Source organism: Pseudophryne corroboree, chromosome 6 (assembly GCF_028390025.1).
Source record: "Pseudophryne corroboree isolate aPseCor3 chromosome 6, aPseCor3.hap2, whole genome shotgun sequence".
NCBI classification, from domain to species: Eukaryota; Metazoa; Chordata; class Amphibia; order Anura; family Myobatrachidae; genus Pseudophryne; species Pseudophryne corroboree.
In genome coordinates, this window is record NC_086449.1 from 118,208,530 (window position 1) to 118,232,693 (window position 24,164).

Below are 24,164 nucleotides of genomic sequence, written 5' to 3' on the forward strand. Positions count from 1 at the left end.
GTTTATCTCTGCATCTTTGTAGTGGGCAGCACTGTAGTAATTTAACCCATGGATAACTCACTAGATTTCATGCTATGATATAAGAAAAGTAGGACAAAACTGTTTATCTGTTAAAAGAATCACAATCATGTATTCTTATACCACCTTATCACTGGGAGTACTCTATGGGCCTGATTCAGAGTTCTACAGTATTGCACAGCCTCAGGGGAGCAGCTATGCAATACCATACAGCTAATGTTCTAATGCAGCAGAAGGCGTCTGGTGTAAATAGACGCTTCCTGCCTGCTTCCATGATCCACCACTGCGTCTGCAGATGCACCATCAGATCACTCTGCGGAGGCATCGGTCATCTGAGATCGGTCATCTGAGTAGCCTTCAGGTTACTCAGGATGGCCATCTCAGGTCCACAGCCGTGGCCAGTAAATCTGCGTCAGCAAGAGCAGACACTGACTTAAGGCCCGTACACACTGGTCGATGTATCGGCCGTTCTCTTGAATGGCCGATACATCGCGGGACCGTCGGCCAGTGTGTACGGGCGATACGTCTGTGAACTCCGTCGTTCACAGACGTATCGCGTCGGCCGCGCAGCACAGCCGACAGCCAATATATCTAACGATATATTGGCGCGTCGCTGTGTGTGTACGGGGCGGTCGTCCGCCCGCCTGTACACATGCTGCGGCAGCCGGCGGTGATTGACAGGTGAACTGGGCGTCAGTCCCCCGACGGATCGGGCTGTGTGTATGCACAGCACACTGCCCGATCCGTACATAGATATATCTGCAGATCAATTGATCTGCAGATATATCTAATAGTGTGTACCCACCTTTAGGCACTCCCACACAGGCGACATTGTCAATCAGGCTGGGGCTTAAGAGGCACAGGCAGGAATGGAAGGATCGCAGCAGGTATCGGAGATATCTGCTGCAGTCTCTCTGTGATATATATGGGGGATACTAAACACTTGTAGTTACGCCCAAATATGGGTGCTAAGTCTCAAATATTTAATGATAAATTTGCCCCCCTCTCTCTCACTCCCCTCTCTACCTCCCTCATAATATTGTGTAAATAAATGATAAAATGTATTTATTAACAGTTTCTTATATAGCACCGCAAATTCCGTTGCGCTTTACAACTGGACACAATGATAAGACAAAACTGGGTAATAACAAACACTCATAGATGTAGGAGGGCCCTGCTCGCAAGCTTACATTCTATGGGGAAATAGGCATTTGATACACAAGGATAGGTGCTATCTATTGCATAGTTGTCCACCAGATTGCAAAGGTTCTGGTGGGCTGCCTGATATCACAGCACAGCAGTGATGAGCCAGGGTCAGGAGGATGGGAGAGTGAAGAATTAAATATGTGGGTGATATGTGTGGACTGTGCTTGTTCATCGCTGGTGCCGGCTCGTTTAAACATGCAGGCCAATATGGACAATCTCAGCTCGCTTAAACATGCAGGCCAACATGGACAATCTCATCCATATTAGCATGCAGTGCTATGGAGCCGGGTGACGTGGGGGGAGTGAAGAAACTTCACTCCCCCCGCCGCCGGGTCGCCCGTCTGCCATCGGGCAGCTCGGCGGTGGGTCGTTATGTGTGTAGGTCCCATAACCATTTTGTCAGTTTTCTGGCATTTTGGGGCAAATGGTCAATTGTCATTTGCTTCTATACATTACCTGATTTTCGTTCCAAATGGCTAGATTGGGCAATAAAATCTTTAGGTGTATGGCCAGCTTAAGAGGTTGACATGCATGCATTGTTTGTTAGGTTATTGTTATATTTATTCCAAATGATCTCTTAAAGGGACAGATGTATTATTTAATCAAGTTTTAAATGTGAAAAATATCACGGTTTTTCACCCTATACGAAACGTGTCAATTAAATTGAAAAATAAAATAGTGCATGTTCTTGCAATCTGTACAAACATCTAAAAATGGCTTCTGCATGAGACCATGAAAACCATCTACACCAAAGGTGACTAAAATGTAATAAACATAAGTATTTTCAAAACTATTTCAAAGCTATTATATATAAAAACAAATTATGGACATGGTAAAGAATTACTCTATGGCTTCCATTGGGGACAATAATGAACAAAATTCGCAAAAAAACTTACATTTTATACAGTTATTTTTTTATTAGATTTACTGATGCACCTAGATATGGCAAACAATAAATTAAAGATCTCATGGGATCATGTTAAAATGGGTAGTGAAGTCACAAGTGTTAACTTTATATAAAATGAGAGTAGATGGGTTTATAGGTAGGGATTTTTATCATATCAGATGTTTTGACAAGTGGAGAAAACCTATTAATTCTTCTTGGGCAACCAAGACATGTTCCGTGTGTTAGGACAGCAGGAGCAACACAGAGTGGGATGGGGAATGATGCCTTTCCTCCATACATAAACGGAGTGTACCAGCGCTTATGTGTTCAATTAGCAAATTACAAATTAGTTAAATAATTGAATGGACAGATAAGTATAAAAATAGGCACACACATTTATTGTAAAAAGAAAGAAATAATTAAAAAGGATCCAATATGATTCAACAATAATTAAGAAATGTCACCGCACCGGTTCCTAAAGTGTAGGAGGTTTATATTTAGGACTTTCTCCATTAATCTAATGAAACATTGAGTTTTAAGCAGTAGGATATTACCAGATACGTGGAAGGGAGACCTTAATAGTCCCTTAGCAACAAGTTGCAGACATATCAGGCTGTACAGGTTGTCCACTGGGCATCCGAGAGCTGTAAGTGTCTGGAGTAATGGAGGTAAAGGCTCAGTCCAGTAGGTTTTAAGCTCAGTCCAAAACTTGTAATTCCGATGAACAATGTGACTGGAGTCGAGGTCAGGAAAAGGTTCAATGTGTTTCACTGGACAAGGCCACCCAGCAAGCATATTCCAAATGTGTTCAGGAGACCTCGTATATACCCCGTTAATGATGACGCATCCAAAACAGCTGTTTGTCACCTACACATAACCAGGGCCATCTTATCAGCATTTTAGACCGGGATCCGGTCTGAAGATCGACACTGTCTAGGTCGACAATGTTTAGGTCGACCACTATAGGTCGACAGTCACTAGATCGACAGGGTTGGAAGGTCGACAGGGTTTCTAGGTCGACAGGTCAAGAGGTCGACATGAGCTTTCCAAAAAAAATTATTTTTTTGAACTTTTTCATACTTAACGATCCACGTGGACTACGATCGGAACGGTAATCTGTGCCGAGTGAAGCGAGGCACCTTGCCCGAAGCATGGCGAGCGAAGCGAGCCATGCGAGGGGACGCGGTGCACTAATTGGGGTTCCCGGTCACTCAACGAAGAAAACAACACCCAAAAAATGTAAAAATCTCATGTCGACCTAGAAACCATGTCGACCTTCCAACCCTGTCGACCTAGTGACTGTCGACCTATAGTGGTCGACCTAGACACTGTCGATCTAATGATCCACACCCTTGTAGACCCTATGCAAAGCAATGCACTTAGGCCCCTACCCACCTATTCACGGGAATATTTTAAAAAATCATAACTAACCCTTCCTGCGGCTTTGTGCCATCAACTCACATGGTCCTTGCAGTAAATATCTGCCACCACTCTGGTTGGTGGATACCTCCAGGCATCCACCAATCAGCATGCTGATGACCGTTCACTGCCTGGCTGCAGGCTGGGATGCAAGCAGAGAATGTTGTGTCATTCACAATCAGAGCTGCATTCTCTACACGACTCCCAAGAAGCTCCAGAGCCACCAACCCTGCTCAAAAGCCCCTAGAATTGTGAGGCCCCTGGGTAGCTGCCCAGTGAGCCCAAATGTTATGATGGTCCTGCACATAACAATTTATCCATCCTAAAAAATATATTTGTAAAACAAAATTTGGCAATCTTACTAAATGCCACATGTTTAATCCTCTAATTTATTACCTTTAGTAGCAGAGTACAGAGTTGTCTGTTTCATAATATTCCTGATCACGTGATCATTAGCCGACCACGTGAGTAGTTTCCACCAACCAACCAACAGGTTTTTCAGTTCGGTAATAATTCTGGTCATGTGATGTATGTTTCCTCCATACATTTCTATGAACTTCTAAGTAACCCACCATCAAAAGATGACGAAAACTAAAACAATCAATCAGAAAATTAAAATCCTTTTCTGTGCTTGATACATTATAAAAAAGGTCACTTTTCAAATAAAACTGCAATATTTGGCAATATTTAACAGTTTATTACATATTGTGGCAAACAAATTAGAAAACCATACGTAAAGTCACAAGTGCTGTTCACATCTGCCCCAAAAGTCTTAATTTAGCTTTTACCCTACTATAATGTTACTGACTTCCTTCCAATCCTCGCTGCCTGATGAATTGCTTCCCTGCCTTGTATGCTGTGCACACTCATCCTCTCTTCTTTATGTCTGTATAACTTCCTTTTTATCAATTGTCTTTGTATTCTTCTTTCAGTCCTGTTGGGGTCCTCTCTCCTCCCCCAACACGTCTCTACTGCTTTCTATCTCCTTTCTTTCTCGCTGCTGACTAATACTTTAGTAATGCTGCCCTCTCTCATCTCTCTGCAGCTGCATCAAGTCTGCTGGGAGAATATAAAGCCATCGCCTGAGAGCTGCTAGCACAACTACAACAATGCAGGAGGTAAGTGGACAAACAGCCGCATAATGTAGGTAACTCTTTACAGGATTCCATAGTGCTGGGACAGTACCTAAAATGCAGTGATCTGGGAATGTGCTGGGATTATACTGTAACTACAGTCTAGTGATCAGGGCAGGATCACACAGTCCTGGCTTTATACTGTACTTAGGGGTCTATTTGCTGAGCCTTGGAGAGCAATACAGTGAATGGAGATAAAGTACCAGCCAATCAGCTCCTGTAATTTTTCACACACAGCCTGTATCATGGCAGTTAGGAGCTGATTGGCTGGTACTTTATCTCCATCCACTTTATCTCTCTCCAAGGCTTAGTACACAGACCCCATAGTGTCCAGTAATCACCTGAGTCGGGTGTGGATCCTTAGATCGACAGTGTCTAGGTCGACAATGTTTAGGTCGACCACTATAGGTCGACAGTCAATAGGTCGACATGTTCTAGGTCGACATGTTCTAGGTCGACATGTTCTAGGTCGACAGGTCAAAAGGTCGACATGAGTTTTTCATGTTTTTTTGGTGTTGTTTTCTCCGTACAGTGACTGGGAAGCCCAATTAGTGCACTGTGTCCCCTCGCATGGCGAGCAAGCTTCGAGCAAGGTTACCGTTCCAATCGTAGTCCACGTGGATCGTTAATTATGAAAAAGCTCAAAAAAAGACATTTTAAAAAAAAAAAAGTCATGTCAAACTTTTGACCAGTCAACCTAGAACATGTCGACCTAGAAACCCTGTCGACCTTGAAAACATGTTGACCTAGTGACTGTTGACCTAAAGTGGTCAACCTAAACATTGTCGACCTAGACACTGTCGATCTCCAGACCGGATCCCCCTGAGTCCTGCCTGCAGATTATCAGGACTGGGTAACACAGTGCACTTTTCAAAAGTAGGCAAGTATGGTTTAAATGTAATGTCTATAAAGTGGAGAAATTGTCCATAGCAACTAATCAGCTGCTGTCATTGTATAGCCCATTCTAGATAAAGTATAGATGGAAGCTCCGGTTTATCTCTCTGAAATGATATATAATGTCCAGTGATCTCCTGGCTGCAGATTATCAGGACAGGGTAAATGCCTGCTCATTTCTCCATAGTGTCCATGACATTTATGTTACTGTTATCCATGACAGGTACAGATTGTTGCTACGGCTATTTACTGCCGCGACTCTTTTCCCGCGAGCAGTGTACCCATTTACAGGCACGTGCATATAGTCGCACCCACGGCTCCTAGACCCACAGGCAACAACGAGGCGGGCTACATCTGTATATTACTGTTATCCATGTTTATATTAGCCATGGCATGTATATCACTGTTATCCATACTCAGCATGGCATCTTCAGTTCTCTTGTATACAGATAGGTGTCCCGGGGTTTTCCTAATGCAGATTTCTTGTGGGAAGTCAGAGAGACAATTATTTCTTGTTTAATAAAGGCTATTTTACCTAAGCATAAATCACCAAAGTACATTCTCAGATAAAGTGTAACTAGTGGCTGCATAGAGCTCTGTGGCTACAGAAGACAACGCCCCTCCCCAGCTGTCACCCCTTGGATATAAATTCCTGTTGTGGAAAGATATATGCCCAGCATTTCAAATGGTAAGAATCCCCAGACTATTAATCTGGGTACACATTAGATGATGTGTACTTAACATGACATCGGCAGCGACAGGACCTGGCGGTGGTGCCGGAGTCACCAAGTCATACACACTTGCCGATGCTGACAGAGACGGAGCAACGGCCGGGGGGTAGCGGGAGCCATGCTGCATTTGGCAGCATGACCCACGCCTTCAGTGTCACCAGATTGAGCTGCATGCAGGTTCGACAGACAATGTCGCTGACAACCCGCAGGAGTGCGCATTGTTAGCAACTTATTGGGTACACCCTGGAAGATCTTAACAATTTGTCGTTCTGAGCCATCGGAATCAGGCAAATTGTTTAAAAAATCATCTAATATGTACCCAGCTTTAGGCCAGGTACACACCAGAACCATGGCCTGTTGGCGCAATGTTCAGAACAAATTCCCTTTGCACACCCCCCAACATTGTGAGATGCCAGGTTGGGACTTCAAAAAGGGGGTGTGGCCACAACAACAGGGGGAATGGCTTCACGGTAATGCCTGCTGTCGTGAGCCACGCCTACCGCTTTCATCATTCTGTGGGCATGTCCAATGCTCTTTCAGCTGCTGGCCATGCCCCAGGCCCCTCTTTCTCCCTTGAATAGACGTCACCAATGCTGTGCTAAGCAGATAAGCGAATGACAGGAGCCTCCCAACTTCCCTCCCACCGTGGGACTATCTCGCAAAATTGGGATCGTTGGGAGGTATGCCTTCGCCCCGTACCAAGTGATATTGGCCATAGACAATGTGCAATTCTATTGCTGGGTACACACCTGCAGATATATCTAAAGCCGGATTTGGCAGTGTGCTGTGCATACACACTGCCCGATCCGTCGGGGACTGTCGTCATGAACTGGGCGAGCACTTACACACACCCGCCCAGTTCAGCTGTCAGTCACCGCCGGCTGCTGCAGCTTGTTGACCGCCCGTACACACACACCGACGTGCCAATATATCTAACGATATATTGGTCGTCAGCTGTGCAGCAACGACGGAGTTCACAGACATATCATGGACCCGCGATATATCGCCCATTTAAGAGAACGGCTGATATATCGGCCTGCGTCCTTCATTTAACTGCACCACATCGTACACGATAACTTCTGATTGGCCATGCAGCACGGCCAGAAGATATTGCATACAACCCATGGGAGCGAGCAATTGACCGCACACACTGTATGAGCCGCATGATATGTTGTTCCTATTTGCCCAGAAACAACATACAGCCGCACACCTGCAGGTGTAAGGGAAATTCTGGTTGATGTGTCTTTAGATGCAGCCATCATGTAAAATTTCCTTTAGAACATGAAATAGTTAAAGCCCCTCTCAATATAAGGACACTTAGTAAAGTTGTGTCATTTGTCTGGTCAATAAGAAAAAAAACATTTTAATAGAATTAATGAGAAAACCCACGCCAGACAGTTCACATAAATGTCATCTACCGGGAAAGTGACTGTGTTAATATAACATTTGGTGCATGAGGCATATTTGCAGAAGGAATGGAGATCAGACATCAAGAAAATATAAAATCACCTCATTTTTGTTGCGAGCAACACAGGCTCCGAGCCAACTGGAAGAGTCTCTAGTATTCTGGAGGGTTGCGGCAGGCCTGTTTTGTAGCAGAAGTTTATGAGTCATGTGATGACCCATAAAGATTCATGGTCCAGTACAGCATACAGAGCTGTAATCAGATCCACCCAAACATCAACACTCCGCTCTTAGTGAGTAGCATTAGTAATAATTTATGGTAAAAAGCATGGATAGGGACACCTGCACCTCCCAGGAGCTGCCTGCTACATTGTAATGGTCTGTATTACAGGGGCTGCCACCTATAATGTATCATTTTCAGGTTGGCGGTACAGGGCCGCAGAAACACCAGAGCTCTGTCACAGCTGTCCTGCAGAGGAAAGACAGGAGCCCATTATTCACATTGTGCTAGCGCTGAATTGGGTAGCAACAGGGTACAAGGATTAGAATGTGTGGGCACAGTCAGTTGCAAGGGCAGACAACATCCTGCACTCCAGCTGCTGTGGAACTACACATCCCAGCATGCCGTGCCACAGTTTTTACTGTTAGGGCATGCTAACACTGTGGCAGGTCATGCTGGTATGTGCAGTTCCACAGCAGCTGGAGTGCTGGTCACTGCCTACCCCTGGTCTATTGTATAATTATTGGAAAATATATACTCAATGTAGGGAGGTAGAGAATGAGTTTTAAATGTTATGCACATACAAGTCCCCACAGCCCAATCACTGTCATACAGCCAGAAGGCTTTATGGCAGCTCTTTTAGTTAACATATATTTAAATACATGCTGTAAAACATGAAGCCTACTGTAGGCACAGTGCCAGGTATATGCCCCCAGTGCCAGATCTTCCCCCACAGTGCCAGGTATATGCCCCCAGTGCCAGGTATATGCCCCCAGTGCCTGCCCCCCCCCCCCCTCCTTTGTGTTGGAGGGACACGGAGCGCATAGCGCGCCTCTCCTGTGTCCCTCCTGGCTCTCCTGCCGGTCTAATAAAGGAAGTGCCGGTTCGTGAGCCAATCAGAGCTCACGAACGGCACTTCCTTTATTAGACAGGCCGGGGGAGAGCCAGGGAGGGACACAGGAGAGGCGCGCGATGTGCGCTCCGTGTCCCTCCTTACAGCAGCGGAGGGAAGGAGACCGCAGATTGACATGCGGACGCTCGTCCGCATGTCAATCTGTGCAAAGTCAGTGGTGCCCCCGCAGCCCCTCGCCCCCAAGCCACCGCGAGGACTGCGGGGGCAGTAGTTACGCCACTGAGCCTACATCAGTGTCCTTTCCCTGTACTCTCCTACATAGAGGGCGCACAGTATTCACTTCACAGAGAATGGCAGGGTGGAAGAGGGAACATGGGACTGGTACTGGGAAGTGATGAAGAGGCTCTGTGTTATTGTAGCCGATAATATAATAGAGGCATTGCCAGTCAGTGTCTCATTGACTATTCTCCTGGACTGGATGAATGGGAATGGTACAGTGTAACAGAGGGAGTGGGGCTAAAAAAAAAACGCTCATACATTACATTTAATTAAAGTCCCGGAATACAGTATTGTGCATGGTGGGGCCTGCAGGGGTTTAGCTGGCTCCTCGGGTGTCTATGGGACTGACGATCCCTCAGGGCTTAGGGGGTCATTCCAACCCGATCGCACGCTGCTTTTGTTAGCAGCGGTGCGATCGGGTCAGAACTGCGCATGCCAGACGGCCAAAGGTTCGTCTTTGCCTAGCGATCGCCTCTGCCTAATTGACAGGCAGAGGCGGTCGCTGGGCGAGAGGGGGCTGGCCAGACCACTGGGGGGGGGGGGTGCGGGGTGGCGGGCCGCGGCGGCTGCATGACGACCCGGGCAGTGAAGAGTTTTTCCCGGCCAGCCGCAGGAGCTGCGCTGGCTGGGAGGTACTCCTGAAATGCAAAAGCGCACAATGCTTTTGCACTTCTACAGGGGGAAAAGGCCAGCACTGACATGCAAGGCGGACTAGCCCTGTGCTGAGCGTCCCCCCGCATGTCTGAGTGCCTGATCGTAGCTGTGCTAAATTTAGCACAGCTACGATCAACTCGGAATGACCCCCCTAGTGTGAGTGCATTGATTTTCCTCAGGTAATAATGAGCATATATTTTGTATGTATACACAACCACCCCACACCCCTGTGTGTGGACTGGTGTGTATACCCTTAAGCGCTGGTAACTACCAGAAAGATGGAGATCAAATAACAGTGCGGACTGCTGCTCCTAATTACAGGATAATTGCAATCCTTAAAAGACCAAAAAGCACACTAACTACAGGGATGTAACCCCCTGTAGAAAATCAGGAGCGCTGTCCGCACTAATTAAAGAGATAATTTAAAAATATGCATTTAAGAAAAATAACAATTTAAAAATTAGATAGAAATGTATTAATCTGCAATCCTGCAGCATAAATAGCATTCAATTAACATATATTATGCATGTTAAATATCAAAATACAAACAATTCATATACGACTACTGGTTTGGCTATAATACACTAAAATAGTGAGGCTTGGACTTTGATGTTACTATAATTCACAGTGTCCACTCATTAATTCATGAACAAGCTATTAATAGCATTTCAAACACTAGGTGTGTTCAGAGGTCCTCAGTTCTTTTAATGTTCCAATTGAACATGTGTGCACACATATAATGAATTAAAATGGGTAGTTACCATCCAATTTTTAACATTTGGTTCACCTCCAAGATTTTTATTATGCTGAGACAATCCCAATTTCAAAGACTCCCTCTGCTGGTACTTATCCGTCTATTAGCAGAATATCTGGAGAAAATGTCATGGGGACTTATCCACAGTGCCCAGGCTCCCTCTGCTGGTGGTTAGCCGCAATTGCAAATGCACTGGTTGATGATCATACCACACGACGATGTTTATGTCGGTGAATGGAGGGTAAACGTCCTGGGTATCAGTCACTTCAAAAACGCGTTTCTCCGCCTTCTAGACACACTCAGCGGCTTCCTCAGTATTTGCCTTGGATCTCCATTCACTGTGCTGTAGTGTTACATATTAAATAGTGATGAAGCAGATTTCGGTGGGTGGTTACTGTATATATTTAGTACTTAGCTCACATTATGGGGCCTGTGGAAAATTGTGCTATTTGGGGCTAGTAACTTGTATCCATGGGGTAGATGTATTAAGCCTGGAGAAGGCATAAAGAAGTGATAAAGCAGTGATAAGGGCAAGGTGATAACGCAGCAGCCAATCAGCTCACAACTGTTAATTTACAAATTGGAGCTGATTGGCTGATGCATTATCACCTTGCACTTATCACTGCTTTATCACTTCTTTATGCCTTCACCAGGCTTAATACATCTGCCCCATAGTCCCTTATTTTTTGACTCCTTTTCCTTTATCTTACTTTTCCACTGTCCTCCAAACAGGTACAAATGTTTCCGCTTGGCCACAATACCATGAAGATTATCTTATTACTCATCGTCGGAGAGGTCTTATCTTCTGTGCAAGAGGTGAGAGGGTTGGTAGGTGACTAATAAAGCCCAGCTGTAGTACTGAGGTCTATAGGCTTAGGACACAACCTAGGTAACTCTCAGGATGTAGCTTTTCAGCCCATGGTCTGCTTTTGAATACTACTTTCTTTTTTATGAATGTTTCAGTATTCTGTTATTATAATACTAGTAATGCTTTTTACAAATGTCGATACATAATAATTTTAAAAGATGAAAGAATAATTCCCCTTTCATACCACACCTCGGGCCCTGGATACTGCAGGGACAACTCTGGTCGTGTGTCAGTCCAGCAAGGTTCGTTGTCCGAGGATCTCGACCCTGGTTTAGCTGCAGTGTGAAAGGGGGAACGCAGGTTATTTAACCCCGGGTTATAGCCAATATGTGTCCACCATAGCTTGCTCCTGGTCACAACCTGTCTATTAAGGACACTCTTTACAGAGTTCAATAAGATAAAGTAAAATAAAATTATTACTTGATTTTGATGCCCAAATTGGGTGACCCCAGACCGAAGGCTATTAAAAATGTAGATTTATTTTCATTAATCTTGGTGATCTCCATCCAAAACTGAGTATTAGGGAAATAGTTGACACTTAGGGCCTGTTCCGCGTCCATGTCGCGTCTTTTGCCGGAGGCCCGCCTGTGACTTTATGTAAATCTCGCTGCAAGCCCTTCCCTGGTGTACAGCCGTGTGTCCCACAAGCTGTAATACCGCAGCCTTTAGATGCATCATTGGGCTCACCATCAATACTTGCTGCAGCCATATGGAAGGGGCAGATTATCCGTCTGAGTATGATCTCGTATTGGATCAGCAGCTCTATACACATGCCCATATCACTTCCATATCACGCTCATAAGACAGACCTCATCTGTGTGTACGCTTAGCCACCTCCCTGTCACGACCGGTTCATTATCAAAACATTTCTGAGACTGTGTGAGTTCCATGCTCAATTGCAACTCTGTGTGCATAGCGCGACTGTGTGCACAGAATATTGACGCATGTGCAGTGCGACTCTGTGTGCACAGAATACGAACGCATGCTCCACTGCTTCCAAAATCACAGCTGTGTCCGACTCAGAATCAGGCCCTTAATATTTTATTAATATGACAAACCAACATTTTATGAGAGAAATACTTATTTAGAGCTGTATATAGCAGGCATCTATTTATTTGGAAGTGGTAATCTGGTTATGATCCATGGACTTGAAGTTCTCCGTTCCATTTGTGTTCTGATTATTTTATAACAAAGAGTTTAACTTTGAGAGTGCACATCTCCCTATTTGTCCCCTATAAGTAGTAGCTGATCCATTACCAATGGCTTCTTAACACCTGCATCGCTTCCTTTCTAGGTTCTACATCATCGAGAGAAACGAGGAGCCAGGACAAATAAATGTGATTATTGGCATGCAATGGCTGTCTGGGGGAGGGAGTATGTTCTATCAAGAGTATGTGAGAGACATGGTCAGGGCAAGATTAACAATTGGGTGGCTGGAGTTACAGCTCCAAGCCTCCATAGAAAACAAGCCCATCATCATGGCAGCACAGTGACCACAAATCATAAGTGTCACAATTGGGGGGGGGGGGGGGGGTTTTCTCTCAAAATGATGACATTTTTCTATTTGTATGTATTTATGGAGACAGCATGGCTGATAGTGTAGGGGGTTGTACACGGACACGTGGATCTGGCCACACCCACATGGCGCTGGTCACAGCGTCTCCCCTTCTCAGTATATATCTTTGTATCAGTTTATATCTCGCCAATATCTAGGCGTCAGGTGCATCCTAAGAATTTTGTATTCCAGTTTACACCCCGGCAAATACACGGCTCCATGTATGGCTTCAACACAAGTGTAACCCGGATCCCAGCTTGGAGAACCCCATTCACACTACACTGCAGACTGGGTTTTTCCTTGGTCGATCCCTTTCACACATAAGCTGCATCTGCCTTGGAATTCAGTGTGAAGTCATTTATAGGGGACACTTTAATGCCCTCCTCTGCCATCTGCCACTGATGAGGTCATCTGTAACAGCCCCAGGCAGTCCTGAACAGCCAATCAGCTCCTTCTCAGCGCAACCCAGTTTTGCCATTCAGGCATAAGACAGGGCACTAACCTCAGTTGCAAGTCCCAGGATTAACTCTGTGCAATTGCAGTGTTGCGGACTCATCGACACGGCTTGCCCTGGCAAATTCACAGGTTTTTTTACTATGTCTGAAGGCATATTAGTGTGATTGGTATTGTCACTGTGACCTGCAGAGTAGGTACTGGGTGCATGGTGCAATTGGTGCCAAAGGTAAATGCACGAAAGTATATATTGATGGCTAGTTTACCAATAGGTTATGCTTTGTTTCTCAGACTTGTGCACGGACCGACCCTCAGGAAGGATATTCACGGGAGGAGACACCTGGATGCGCTCTGCTGGACGGAGGGTGGAGTTCTGTCGCTGTGAAGATGGGAGGAGCCGATGTCACAGTGTGCCGTTTATAGGTAAGAAGTGGGAAGTCATTCGATAGATGTTGGGAGGCATTAGGCGGACACCCATGACGAGAGCTATCACACATGACCTGTGGCTTACAATGACTGCAGGTGAGGCAGACTGAGGAAATGAATATACAATTTAGTGTACTCACCAGCGCCTCTCTCCACAGATTGTATAGAGCAGCACTGCTACAATGGAGGGCGTTGTCTGCAGGCGCTGTATTCCTCACATTACCTGTGCCGATGTCTACGAGGATTCACCGGAGAGCACTGCGAAATAGGTAAGGAACCAGAGCACGAGGCCCATATGGTTTGACGTCACAAACACGCCCAGCGTCCGGCCAGCCACTCCCCCGTTTCTCCAACCACTCCTGCGTTTTCTGCTGGCACGCCTGCGTTTTTTAGCACACTCCCGGAAAACGCTCAGTTACCACCCAGAAACACCCACTTCCTGTCAATCATTCTCCGATCAACAAAGCGACTGAAAAACTTAGTACGCCCGTGAGTAAAATAGCATAGTTTTGTGTGAACTTGCATAGCGAGTGCGCTCTGCGGTGCATACGCATGCGCAGAACTGCCGGATTTTAGCCTATTAGCAAGTCTGCTAAAAATAGCAGCGAGCGAACAACTCGGAATGACCCCCAGTATTCGAGGTTGAAAAGAGCCAAAAGGCTCATTGCGTTAGACCTGTATTAAGTTGAGTTGATTTTAATGTATCTACTGAAGAATGTTTCATGACTAGTTAACATCTGCAAACCATGTTACACCCAGATTGACAACTTCAATATTTTAAATGTTGTAACATTGGATATCCTTTTCAATCAGAAATTCATCCAATCCCCTTTTAAATGCATTTACAGAGTCCACCATTACCACTTTCCCTGGCAAGGAATTCCAAATCCTTATTGCCCTAACAGTGAAGAACCCTCTCCTCCAGCCTCAGCGAGTGCCCACGTGTCCTAAACAGTGTTCTTTTAATAAATAATTCCTCTGATAACTCTTTGTAGTGACCCTTTACATATTTGAAGACATTAATAATGTCTCCTCTTAGACGCCTCTTTTCCAGTGTATACATGTTCAACCAAGTAAGCCTTTCCTCGTAATCCAGTCCCTCGAGCCCTTTAATCAATTTAGTAGCTCGTCTTTGAACCCTTTCGAGTTCACCGATATCTTTCTTATACCGTGGTGCCCAAAACTGAACACAATATTCGAAGTGCGGACGTACCAATGATTTGTACAGCGGCAGAGTTACATCCTCGTCCCTTGTCTCAATTCACCGTTTTATGCACGCTAACACCTTTGCTTGCCTTCTGTACTGCGCTTTGACATTGTATACGGTTATTTAGTTTATTATAAATGAGTACCCCCAAATCCTTTTCCAAAACTGTTACCCCTAGACTTTCCCCATTTAATATGTAGGATGGAAGTTTGTTTTTAGTCCTGAAATGCATAACCTTGCATTTTTCTATATTGAACCTCATTCTCCATTTAGATGCCCAGATTTCAAGTTTAGATAAGTCATTCTGCAGAGACTCTACATCTATTTCTGAATTAATTACCCTACACAGTTTAGTATCATCTGCAAAGATTGACATTGTGCTTTCCAGGCCTATTTCTAGGTCATTGATAAATATGTTGAACAGTAGTGGCCCGAGTACTGACCCCTGTGGTATTCCGCTGACTACTGGAGTCCACTACTCGCTGTACCCTGTTTTCCAGCCAGTTACTTATCCATGTACAAACAGTTTTTCCTAGGCCAAGCTCTTTTAATTTGATGATTAATCTCCTGTGAGGCACCATATAGAAGGCTTTTGCAAAATCTAAGTAGACCACATCCACTGCTTTTCCTTGGTCAAGATTGTCGCTCACTTCCTCATAGAAGTTAACTAAGTTAGTTTGACATGATCTGTACCTCACAAACCCATGCTGGTTCTTGCTAATAATCTTAGTGGTCTGCAGATACTCCTGTATGTTATCCCTTAGAATTCCTTCCAATATTTTCCCCACTATAGATATCAAACTAATCGGCCTGTAGTTACCCAGATGATTTTTGGATCCCTTTTTAAATAATGGCACTACCTCTGCTATACGCCAATCCTTCGGTACCTTGCCAGATCTAATTGAGCTATTGAAAATCAAGTATAGGAATCTTGCTAGTTGTGACCTAAGCTCCATAAGAACCCTCGGAGGAAGTCCGTCCGGGCCAGGTGATTTATTAATCTTTATTTTGCGTAATCTCTCCCTGACTACTTCTTTACTTAAACAAGTATCTAACCACGGATCCTTACTGTCACTATCGCTATGCACTACTCCCACCGTCAGTTCTTCTCTGGTGAACACTGATGAAAAAAATGTGTTCAGTATTTCTGCTTTTGATACGTCTTCATTTAACAGTACTCCAAATTCATCTTTTAATGGACCTATGTTCTCCTTTTTTAACCTTTTACTGTTTATGTATGTAAAAAAAAATTCAGATTGGTTTTACTCTCTATAGCAATTCATTTTTTTTCCCAATTTTAGCTGCTCTAATTGCATTTTTGCAACTTTTATTGCATACCTTGTAGTACTGGAATGAATCCTGCTTTCCATTAGATTTAAATGCTTTGAAAGCACACCTCTTGACCTTCTTGTTAAGCCACATCGGTTTGAGTTTGGTACTCCTGCACTTACTGCCCATGGGAATAAATTTGTGGATATTGCTATGTAGCAACCCTTTTAAAGCATCCCACATTTCCGAAGTGTTCTTACCATGAAACAAAACTTCCCACTCAATGTCGTTTAGTGCACATCTCAGCATACTGAAGTTAGCCTTCCTAAAGTTAAATGTTTTTTTTGAACTTTTATAGCTATGTTTCCTGAAACTGATGTCGAATGTGATCATATAGTGATCACTGTTACCCAAAGTCTCCCCAACTTTAGTATCCGATATGATGTCCACATTATTAGTAATTACTAGATCTAGAATAGTTGTACCCCTAGTTGGGTAGTGATCTTTTAACATATTTAAGAACCTGCTTTCCCTAGCTTTAACACATGAATTGTTACTCCAATTAATATCAGGATAGTTAAAATTCCCAATCACTAGGATGTCCCCCAATCCTGCAGCCCTTTCGATTTGCTGCAAGAGTTGTTGTTTCTCATGTATGCTAATATCTGGCTTTTGTAGCACGTGCCTATAACTAATTTTTTTACCCCCACTTGAGATTTCAACCCATAGTGACTCCACGTTATCGCCTGTCCCCTCATAAATAACCTCCTTTAAGTACGGTTTAAGAGACAGTTTAACATAAAGACATAGACATCCTCCTCTTCTGCTTTCCCTGTCCCTCCTGAAAAGAGAATACCCCTCCAAGTTTGCAACCCAGTCATGAGAGTCGTCCCACCATGTTTCTGTAATACCTATAATATCATACTCAGCCTTTGATGCTAACAATTCCAGTTCCCCCATTTTACCTGCTAGACTTCTTGCATTTGCAAGCATACATTTTAGTTTAGATGTTCTCTTATCCACTTGTTTTTGTAAAGGTATCCTATCTAGGTTTACTAGAGCCTCCCTAGAGTTACTCTTACTGACTGTCCTTCTCGCTCCCTTTCCACCCCCACCATACTTAATACTGCCCACCTTACTCATCTCTTTGATCATCCCAGTGTTTCGGCCTAAATTCTCTGCCCTGACATCAGTATTTTCCCTTATGCTACGTACATCTTTTTCTATATGCTGTAATGATGACACATAGATGTTGTTAGTTAATGTTTTGCAATACATTTGTTAATACCCTTTTTAGAACCCATGCTAATACCCTTGCCGCCTGCTCTCCCCCCCCCCCTTCTCCACCCCATTTAGCTCACTACCACCATCTTTACTATTCTCGCTGCATGACCCATAGTTTCTAACTAAACCATCCCCCCAGGCTCCTAGTTTAAAAGCTCCTCCAACCTACTAACCATCCTTCCTCCCAGCACCGCAGCCCCTTCCTCATTCAGGTGCATTCCATTGCGACAAAAAAGATGGCGCCTGACTGAGCAGTCCGCCCAGTGTTCCATGAACACAAACCCCTCCTTCCAACACCAGTCTCTAAGCCACACATTTACCTCCCTAATCTCCCTCTGCCTCCTTGGGCTAGCGCGTGGCACCGGTAATATTTCGGAGAATATAACCTTAGATGTCCTTACTTTCAGTTTCTGGCCTAGATCCCTATAATCTTTCTTAAGGACATCACACCTGCTGCTAACTTTGTCGTTGGTGCCAACATGCACCAAGACCGCCAGGTCTTTCCCAGCCCCTCCCAACAATCTATCTACCCGTCCACGATGTGCCGTACCCGAGCACCCGGGAGACAACAGACCATAAGGCAATCACGATCCCGGTAGCAGATTGCCCTATCTGCCTTCCTGATGATAGAGTCCCCTACCACCACCATCTGTCTGGGTGCCTCACTATCTTTCATCCCAACTGAGCCAGAGGAACTACTCCTCCGGTTACTAGAGGGAGCAGTCTCCTCCGGCTCCATCATTTCCTTGCTATAATCCACCGAATCTTCGTCCAATAGGGCAAATTTGTTCGGGTTTGATAGTTCAGAGATGTCGTGTCTCCCCCTCTTTTTTTTCCTTCTAACAGTGACCCAGCTGGCTACCTGATTTTTCTCATCTACCGGTGACCCCCCTTCTCCCTCGCAACTCCTCCACCGTTCTATCTAAACCTTGCTCAAGATTATGAATATCTCTCAGTCGCATAACGGTTTGCTCTAGATCCGTTACCTGGGCTTCCAGGGCAACCGTACGCACACATCTCGCGCATATCTATTCACACTGGGACGGCTGCTCCAGGTGCACATACATCTTGCACGACACGCACTGAGTGAGATTCTCAATCACAGCCCCTCCCATTGTTTGAGAACTCAACTCCTTATTACCTTCAGAAGAACAATGCAAACAATACAGAACCATGCAATATGATATTGACTATGACCTAGCTTGTGAAGAGAATCAATATTCACAACATAGCAGAAACAGTCAATGCAATCCCATACACAATAAAGTAGATAATCAATCTACTTAATTTTCGCTGTACTTGCGTGGGTTTCCTCCGGGTTCTCCGGTTTCCTCCCACAAGCCAAAAAACATACTGGTAGGTCAATTGTCTTCCCACAAAATGAACCCTAGCGTAAATGTGTGTGTGTGTGTGTGTGTGTGTGTGTGTGTGTGTGTGTGTGTGTGTGTGTGTGTGCGTGCGTGCGTGCGTGTGCATGTGGTAGGGAATATAGAGTGTAGCACCACTGGGGCAGGGACTGATGTGAATGGACAATTATTCTCTGTAAAGCGCTGCGGAATATGTGTGCGCTATATAAATAACTGGTAATAAATAATAATAAGATTTTAAACCTACCGGTAAATCTTTTTCTCCTAGTCCGTAGAGGATCCTGGGGACTCCGTAAGGACCATGGGGTATAGACGGGCTCCGCAGGAGACATGGGCACTTAAGACTTTAGTTGGGTGTGCACTGGCTCCTCCCTCTATGCCACTCCTCCAGACCTCAGTTAAAGAACTGTGCCCAGAGGAGACGGACAGTACGAGGTAAGGATTTTTGTTAATCTAAGGGCAAGATACATACCAGCCCACACCGTACAACATGGAATATACGAACCAGTTAACAGTATGAAACAAAACAGCATCAGCCAGAGACTGATCAAAACTGTAACATAACCCTTATGTAATCAATAACTATATACAAGCCTTGCAGAATTTAGTCCGCACTGGGACGGGCGCCCAGCATCCTCTACGGACTAGTAGAAAAAGATTTACCGGTAGGTTTAAAATCTCATTTTCTCTTACGTCCTAGAGGATGTTGGGGACTCTGTAAGGACCATGGGGATTATACCAAATCTCCAGACCGGGTGGGAGAGTGCGGATGACTCTGCAGCACCGATTGAGCAACCATGAGGTCCTCATCAGCCAAGGTATCAAACTTATAGAATTTAGCAAAAGTGTTTGAACCAGACCATGTAGCTGCTCGGCAAAGTTGTAATGCCGAGACACCTCGGGCAGCCGCACAAGAAGAACCCACCTTCCTAGTGGAATGGGCCTTTACCGAATTTGGTAACGGCAATCCAGCCGTAGAATGAGCCTGCTGAATCGTGTTACAGATCCAGCGGGCAATAGTCTGCTTAGAAGCAGGAGCGCCAACCTTGTTGGCTGCATACAGGACAAACAGTGCCTCTGTTTTCCTAACCCGAGCCATCCTGGCTACATAAACTTTTAAGGCCCTGACTACATCAAGAGACTTGAAATCCTCCAAGTCACCCGTAGCCACAGGCACCACAATAGGTTGGTTCATATGAAACAATGAAACCACCTTAGGCAGAAATTGAGGACGAGTCCTCAACTCTGCTCTATCCACATGGAAAATCAGATAGGGGCTTTTGTGAGACAAAGCAGCCAATTCGGACACCCGCCTCGCAGATGCCAAGCCTAACAATATGACCACTTTCCAAGTGAGAAATTTTAACTCAACTGTTTGAAGAGGTTCAAACCAGTGTGACTTAAGGAACTGTAACACCACGTTAAGGTCCCATGGCGCCACTGGGGGCACAAAAGGAGGCTGGATGTGCAGCACTCCCTTTACAAAAGTCTGGACTTCTGGGAGAGAAGCCAATTCCTTCTGAAAGAATATTGACAGAGCCAAAATCTGCACCTTAATGGAGCCTAACTTTAGGCCCATATCCACTCCTGTCTGCAGAAAGTGGAGAAAACGGCCCAGGTGGAAATTTTCCGTAGGAGCATTACTGGCTTCACACCAAGATACATACTTCCTCCAGATACGGTGATAATGTTTCACCGTCACCTCCTTCCTAGCTTTTATCAGAGTAGGGATGACTTCCCCCGGAATACCTTTCCTAGCTAGGATTTGGCGTTCAACCGCCACGCCGTCAAACGTAACCGCGGTAAGTCTTGGAACACGCAGGGCCCCTGCTGCAACAGGTCCTCCCTGGGAGGAAGAGGCCACGGGTCTTCTGTGAGCATTTCCTGAAGATCTGAATACCAGGCCCTTCGAGGCCAATCCGGAACAATGAGTATTGTCTGGACTCTTTTTCGTCTTATGATTCTCAGTATTTTTGAGATGAGTGGAAGAGGAGGGAAGACATAGACCGACGGAAACACCCACGGTGTCACCAGGTTGTCTACTGCTACAATTTGAGGGTCCCTTGACCTGGAACACTATACCTCCGTAGTTTCTTGTTAAGGCGTGACGCCATCATGTCTATTTGAGGAAGCCCCCAACGACTTGTTATCTCTGCAAAAACTTCTTGATGAAGACCCCACTCTCCTGGATGGAGATCGCGTCTGCTGAGGAAGTCTGCTTCCCAGTTGTCCACTCCCGGAATGAAGACTGCTGACAGCGCGCTTACGTGATTTTCCGCCCAGCGAAGAATCCTGGTGGCTTCCGCCATTGCCACTCTGCTCCTTGTCCCGCCTTGGCGGTTTACATGAGCCACTGCTGTGACGTTGTCCGATGGAATCAGAACAGGTAGGTCGCGAAGAAGAGTCTCCGCTTGTCGTAGGCCGTTGTATATGGCCCTTAATTCCAGCACGTTGATGTGCAGACAAGCCTCCTGGCTTGACCACAGTCCTGAAAATTTCTTCCTTGTGTGACTGCTCCCCATCCTCGGAGGCTCGCGTCCGTGGTAACCAGAACCCAGTCTTGAATGCCGAACCTGCGACCCTCTAGAAGGTGAGCACTCTGCAGCCCCCACAGGAGAGACACCCTGGCCCTGGGGGACAGGCTTATTTTCGGATGTATTTGTAGATGGGACCCCGACCACTTGTCCAGAAGGTCCCACTGAAATGTCCTTGCATGGAACCTGCCGAAGGGGATGGCCTCGTAGGCCGCCACCAACTTTCCCAGTACTCGAGTGCATTGATGAACTGACACTCTTTTTGGCTTTAACAGGTCTCTGACCATGCTCTGGAGTTCCTGGGCTTTTTCCGTTGGGAGAAAAACTGTCTTCTTTTCTGTGTCCAGAATCATGCCTAAAAATGATAGCCGAGTCGTTGAAATCAACTGCGACTTTGGCAGATTTAGGATCCAGCCATGTTGCTGCAGCACTCTCAGGGAGAGTGACACGCTTTTCAGCAACTGATCTCTCGATCTCGCTTTTATCAGGAGATCGTCCAAGTATGGGATAATTGTGACTCCTTGCCTGCGTAGGAGCACCATCATTTCCGCCATTACCTTGGTAAAAATCCTCGGGGCCGTGGACAGCCCAAACGGCAACGTCTGAAACTGGTAATGACAGTCCTGTACAGCGAATCTCAGGTACGCCTGATGAGGAGGATAAATGGGGACATGAAGGCATGCATCCTTTATGTCTAGTGATACCATAAAATCCCCCCTTCCAGGCTGGAGATCACTGCCCGGAGAGATTCCATCTTGAATTTGAACCTTTTTAGATACAGGTTTAGGGATTTTAGATTCAGAATGGGTCTGACCGAGCCATCCGGTTTCGGGACCACAAATAGGGTTGAATAGTACCCTTTTCCCTGTTGTATTAGGGGAACCTTGATAATCACCTGCTGTCGACACAGCTTTTGTATTGCAGCTAAAACTATTTCCCTCTCTGGGGGAGAAGCTGGCAAAGCCGACTTGAAAAATCGGCGAGGAGGCACTTCTTCTAATTCCAGTTTGTAGCCTTGAGATACAATTTCTATCGCCCAAGGATCCAAATCTGACAGAACCCAGACCTGGCTGAAGAGTCGAAGACGTGCCCCCACCGGCGCGGACTCCCGCAGTGGAGCCCCAGCATCATGCGTTGGATTTTGTAGAAGCCGGGGAGGACTTCTGTTCCTGGGAACTAGCCGTAGCAGGCAATCTTTTCCCTCTACCCTTACCTCTGGCGAGGAAGGAAGAGCCCCGACCTCTTCTGGACTTATGCGACCGAAAGGACTGCATCTGATATTGAGGTGTTTTCTTTTGCTGTGGGGGAACATAAGGCAAAAAAGATTTACCCTCGGTAGCTGTGGAAACCAGGTCCGCGAGGCCCTCCCCAAATAAAACCTCACCCTTGTAAGGCAAAGTTTCCATATATCTCTTTGAATCGGCATCACCCGTCCATTGGCGGGTCCACAGGGCTCGCCTAGCAGAAATTGCCATGGCATTGGCTCTTGAACCCAACAGCCCAACGTCTCTCGCAGCGTCTCTCATATATAACGCTGCATCTTTAATATGACCCAAGGTCGATAAAATGCTATCCTTATCTAGGGTGTCAATGGCAGATGACAAGTTATCTGCCCATGCTGCTATCGCGCTACATACCCATGCCGATGCTACTGCCGGTCTGAGCAAGGCACCCGTATGTGTATAAATTGATTTTAAGGTAGTCTCCTGTCTGCGATCAGCTGGATCCTTGAGGGCTGCCGTGTCTGGAGACGGTAGCACCACCTTTTTGGACAAGCGCATCAAAGCCTTGTCCACCCTGGGCGAGGATTCCCACCGTAACCTGTCCTGTGTGATATGCAAAACATCTTTTATTGCAATAATCATATAATGAATACTTTTGGCCACCCTTGGGTGTAACCTCGCATCATCGTTGTTGACACTGGAGTCAGAATCCGTGTCGGTATCAGTGTCTGCTACCTGGGAGAGGGGATGTTTATGAGAGCCCGAAGGGCCTTGTGACAGTCAAAGCCTTGGATTGACTCCCTGCTTTTTCTCTGGACTCTGCTTTGTCCAATCTTTTATGTAATAAAGACACATTTGCATTTAAAACATTCCACATATCCAACCAATCAGGTGTCGGCGTCGCCGACGGAGACACCACAATCATCTGCTCTACCTCCTCCTTAGACAAGCCTTCCGCTTCAGACATGTCAACACACACGTACTGACACCCCCACACACACTGGGATATACAATTATGGGGACAGCCCCCCAATAAGGCCCTTTGGAGAGACAGAGAGAGAGTATGCCAGCACACACCCAGCGCCACTGGACACTGGAATAAAATCCCAGACTGTACAGCGCTCTTTTATAGAATAAATAATACACTCACTGCGCCAATTAAATGTGCCCCCCCCTCTTTTTTGCCCTCTGTACTTGCTCAGCAGGGGAGTGTCCGGGGAGCAGCTTCTCTGCAGCTTGCTGTGGAGAAAAATGGCGCTGGTTAGTGCTGGAGGATCAAGCTCCGCCCCCTCAACGGCGGGCTTCGGTCCCGCTCAAATTCTTTATACTGGCGGGGGGTTTTCAATATACTGCCTCCGCAGTATCTAATATATTAGCCAGTTTCCCTTGAGTGCTGCCCAGGGCGCCCCCCCCTGCGCCCTGCACCCGTCCAGTGCCTTCTGTGTATGTGTGGGAGCAATGGCGCGCAGCGTTACCGCTGCACGGTACCTCAGTGAAGATCTGAAGTCTTCTGCCGCCTGTGAAGTC

The 24,164-nt window shown here is 45.8% G+C and overlaps 1 protein-coding gene across 4 annotated transcripts in view; it reads left to right on the forward strand.

Moving 5' to 3' along the window:
• PLAT (plasminogen activator, tissue type) overlaps positions 1–24,164 on the forward strand; it is a 50,711-nt gene that overhangs the window by 8,320 nt on the left and 18,227 nt on the right. For 2 of the 4 annotated variants that reach the window (XM_063931746.1, XM_063931747.1), the window contains exons 2-7: positions 4,575–4,647; positions 5,621–5,717; positions 11,184–11,267; positions 12,614–12,656; positions 13,619–13,750; positions 13,912–14,022. In XM_063931746.1, coding sequence (XP_063787816.1) covers positions 5,679–5,717; positions 11,184–11,267; positions 12,614–12,656; positions 13,619–13,750; positions 13,912–14,022 — 409 coding nt within the window. In that variant the 5' untranslated portion in view covers positions 4,575–4,647; positions 5,621–5,678. The remainder of the gene's footprint in view (positions 1–4,574; positions 4,648–5,620; positions 5,718–11,183; positions 11,268–12,613; positions 12,657–13,618; positions 13,751–13,911; positions 14,023–24,164) is intronic. The other 2 variants (XM_063931748.1, XM_063931749.1) reach the window with 1 other exon arrangement.